The 2737-nt window shown below is 55.6% G+C and overlaps 1 protein-coding gene across 1 annotated transcript in view; it reads right to left on the bottom strand.

The window, feature by feature from the left end:
- LOC104465765 (embryonic polyadenylate-binding protein-like) overlaps positions 1-2737 on the bottom strand; it is a 10678-nt gene that overhangs the window by 7074 nt on the left and 867 nt on the right. The window contains exons 2-5 of the mRNA XM_010078944.1: positions 2412-2605; positions 1830-1945; positions 1000-1139; positions 108-202 (exon numbers count right to left, since the gene is read on the bottom strand). Coding sequence (XP_010077246.1) covers positions 108-202; positions 1000-1139; positions 1830-1945; positions 2412-2605 — 545 coding nt within the window. The remainder of the gene's footprint in view (positions 1-107; positions 203-999; positions 1140-1829; positions 1946-2411; positions 2606-2737) is intronic.

Below are 2737 nucleotides of genomic sequence, written 5' to 3'. Positions count from 1 at the left end.
CCCATCCCAGCACCCAGGCAAGCACTCAGCTGGTGAGGTTCCCCCAGATGAGGAGAGGTGGGGACATCAGCAGGGGACAAGGAGATGGGCAGCAAGGAGCCTCTTGCCTTCTGGGCTTCTTCGTGCTTCTCAAAGTTGACAAACCCGAAGCCCTTTGAGCGGCCAGTGTTGTCCATCATGACTTTGACACTTAGCGTCTTTCCTGCGAGAGGAAAGGAAAGTGTCTGTCTGGAGAAGGGTGCCACTGGCATGCAGAACCTTCCCTGGAGCCACCAGGAGAATCCAGCCCAGCGAGGAGACTGGATGGCTGTGGCAGCACAGAAGAGCTGAACGGGAGGATGGACAGCAGGATCCCTGCTGCAAGGCAAGGATGGGAGGCTGCGTGTGTCGGTGAGGGCAATCCTGCCCGCCCTGGGTGCTGCTCTCATTGCACATGGCTTTTCGTTTCTCCAGCCAGTACACCAATTTTCTTTGGCCCCAAGTTCTCATCTCCATTATATATGAACACATATATTGGGGTCATATGCAGGGTATTCACAAATTACCTGAGATAACACTGGCCTAGCATGGACAGTAGGGTCCATGGGTTGGCACAGCACTAAACCCTGTCACAAGAGGCATCCTCCTGCAATGGACTAAACTGGAAAAGCTTTTTTCGCTTTAAATTCAGACTCAGCATCTCTTGTTCCCAGGGCTCCTATAACCAGACAGCATGCTGGTTTCAAGACAATTTCAAAACCTAACAAAACAAACCCCATTTTTGTTACCCAAGAAAGCAAAGAACCTTCTTTTTCTGGGAAAGCACCTAATACAAGTTATCCTCCATCACTGCAGGGAGGAACACATAATGTCACTGTGTGTCATGGTGTTTAAGCAAGCCCAGTCCCCCAGGAGAAGGGGCTCGGTATTTCAGTCAAGCACTCTCCCCAGTTTTCTCTGCAGTTGCCCCAGCTCCATTTTACCAGACATGAGGATACTTTGCATCATAACTGTCCTCACCAAACTTGGAGAATATTTCCCGCAGTCTGTCGTCATCCATGTCGTCCCCAAAGTTCTTGATGTAGACATTGGTGAACTCCATCGCCCTGGCCCCAAACTCCGCCTCACGCTCTTTGCGGGATTTGAAATGGCCAACAAACCTGCAGGAGGCAAGGCAAGGGACATGGAACCCCCCGTGTCCCTGCAGAGGGAAGATGGACACAGGCCACGAGATCCCGTCACCTCCAGCTGTGCTCTGCTCACCCATAAACCCACCACGTGCTTCACATCCAGCACCTTCAGCGTGTCCCACCCAGGTGTTCCCTGCCCAGACCCCACCCGGCTCTACTGAAACTGGGAGAGTGGTAACACGGGGTGCAACCGGGGGTGTCACCTCAGGGGACCCCAAAGGGCAACACCAAGTGCCAGCTCTCTTCCTCTGAGGTCTGCCCAAAAGCCCCTTGGGCAGCCGCCTGCCTCTGCGGAGACGGGGATGTAGAGAGTAAGGGGATGCAAGCAGAGAGCTGGCGAACAACAAAACCCCTTCCTGCCCGGATTATCCGAAGCTGACACCACCTCAGCAACAAAACCCATCCCGGGGCTGGACTCCTTCCCCGCTCTCAGGAAAAGCTCCAAGCCATTATCACACTTCCACCAGCTCTGACCACAAGTGACTCACTGCCCAGAGAGCAGCAGAGCCGCCGTGCCCAGCGGGGACAGGAGGGGACAAGAGAACAGAGAGCAGCAGGAGGTGGCAGCCCACCAGGGCTTGTTTGTTCCCGAGCATGCCCCACGGCAAGGGAGGAGCAGAAGCAGGGAGCCAAGGAGACACTCTCCCCTCCAGCACTTACACCTTGCGGTCGTTGAGCAGCATCCCATTCATGGTCTCGATAGCCCGAGTCGCTGCCTCGTGAGTCTCAAAGTGCACAAAGCCGTAGCCACGGGACCCGTTTTCATCACAGACCACCTACAAACGCAGAGCGAGGAGGAGGAAAAGGAGACAGATGCTGGTTTGCTCCATGCTTGCACACAAGGGAGTTGCAGGAAAACCCTTCCTGGGTTTCCAGGGGCATTTACCCCCCCGCTGAGCTGTGCTGGGGGGTTGGCAGCAGGTCACAGAGCCGGGCAAGCCCAGGGCCATGTGCCTGGTGCTTTGTATGATGCCCAGGAGCTCGTGGCTCACCAAGACCCGAGTGCCATCGATGCTCTGAGCTCAGACAGGACAACGCACAGCATCTCTGTGCAGGGACAGGGAAGAAGGGGGGCACAGGGGAAAGCCCCCACTCCCAAGAGAACCACAGCAGGGCCTTTCAGCTTCAAAGCAGGTGGAAATTTAGAAGAAACTCTGTAGGAAGTGAGCCAAGAAAGCAAATTTCAGCTGCTGAGAACGCGGGGTGGCTCTGCAGCAAGAGCTTCCTGCAGGGCCCACGTACCTTGCAGGAGAGGATGTTTCCGAAGGTGGAGAACGTGTCGTACAGGGCTTTGTTATCTATGGAGTCGTCCAGGTTCTTGATGAAGACATTCCCAACCCCTGACTTCCGGAGACCGGGGTCCCGCTGGGACCACATGATGCGGATGGGGCGGCCCTTGATCACCTCGAAGTTCATGGTGTCCAGGGCTCGCTCGGCTGGCAAAAAGTGAACACAGGGGACAGAGGAAGGTGACACACAAATCCCCTACAGCAGCTGAGACAGGCACAGGAATCAGGGATGCTGTTGGACAGGGGCTCGTTAACCTAAACGAGCCGGGCAGCTCTGCC

The sequence above is a fragment of the Pterocles gutturalis genome, unplaced genomic scaffold (genome assembly GCF_000699245.1).
Source record: "Pterocles gutturalis isolate BGI_N339 unplaced genomic scaffold, ASM69924v1 scaffold24933, whole genome shotgun sequence".
In the NCBI taxonomy this organism is placed as follows: domain Eukaryota; kingdom Metazoa; phylum Chordata; class Aves; order Pterocliformes; family Pteroclidae; genus Pterocles; species Pterocles gutturalis.
This window is presented reverse-complemented; position numbering and strand designations above follow the sequence as displayed.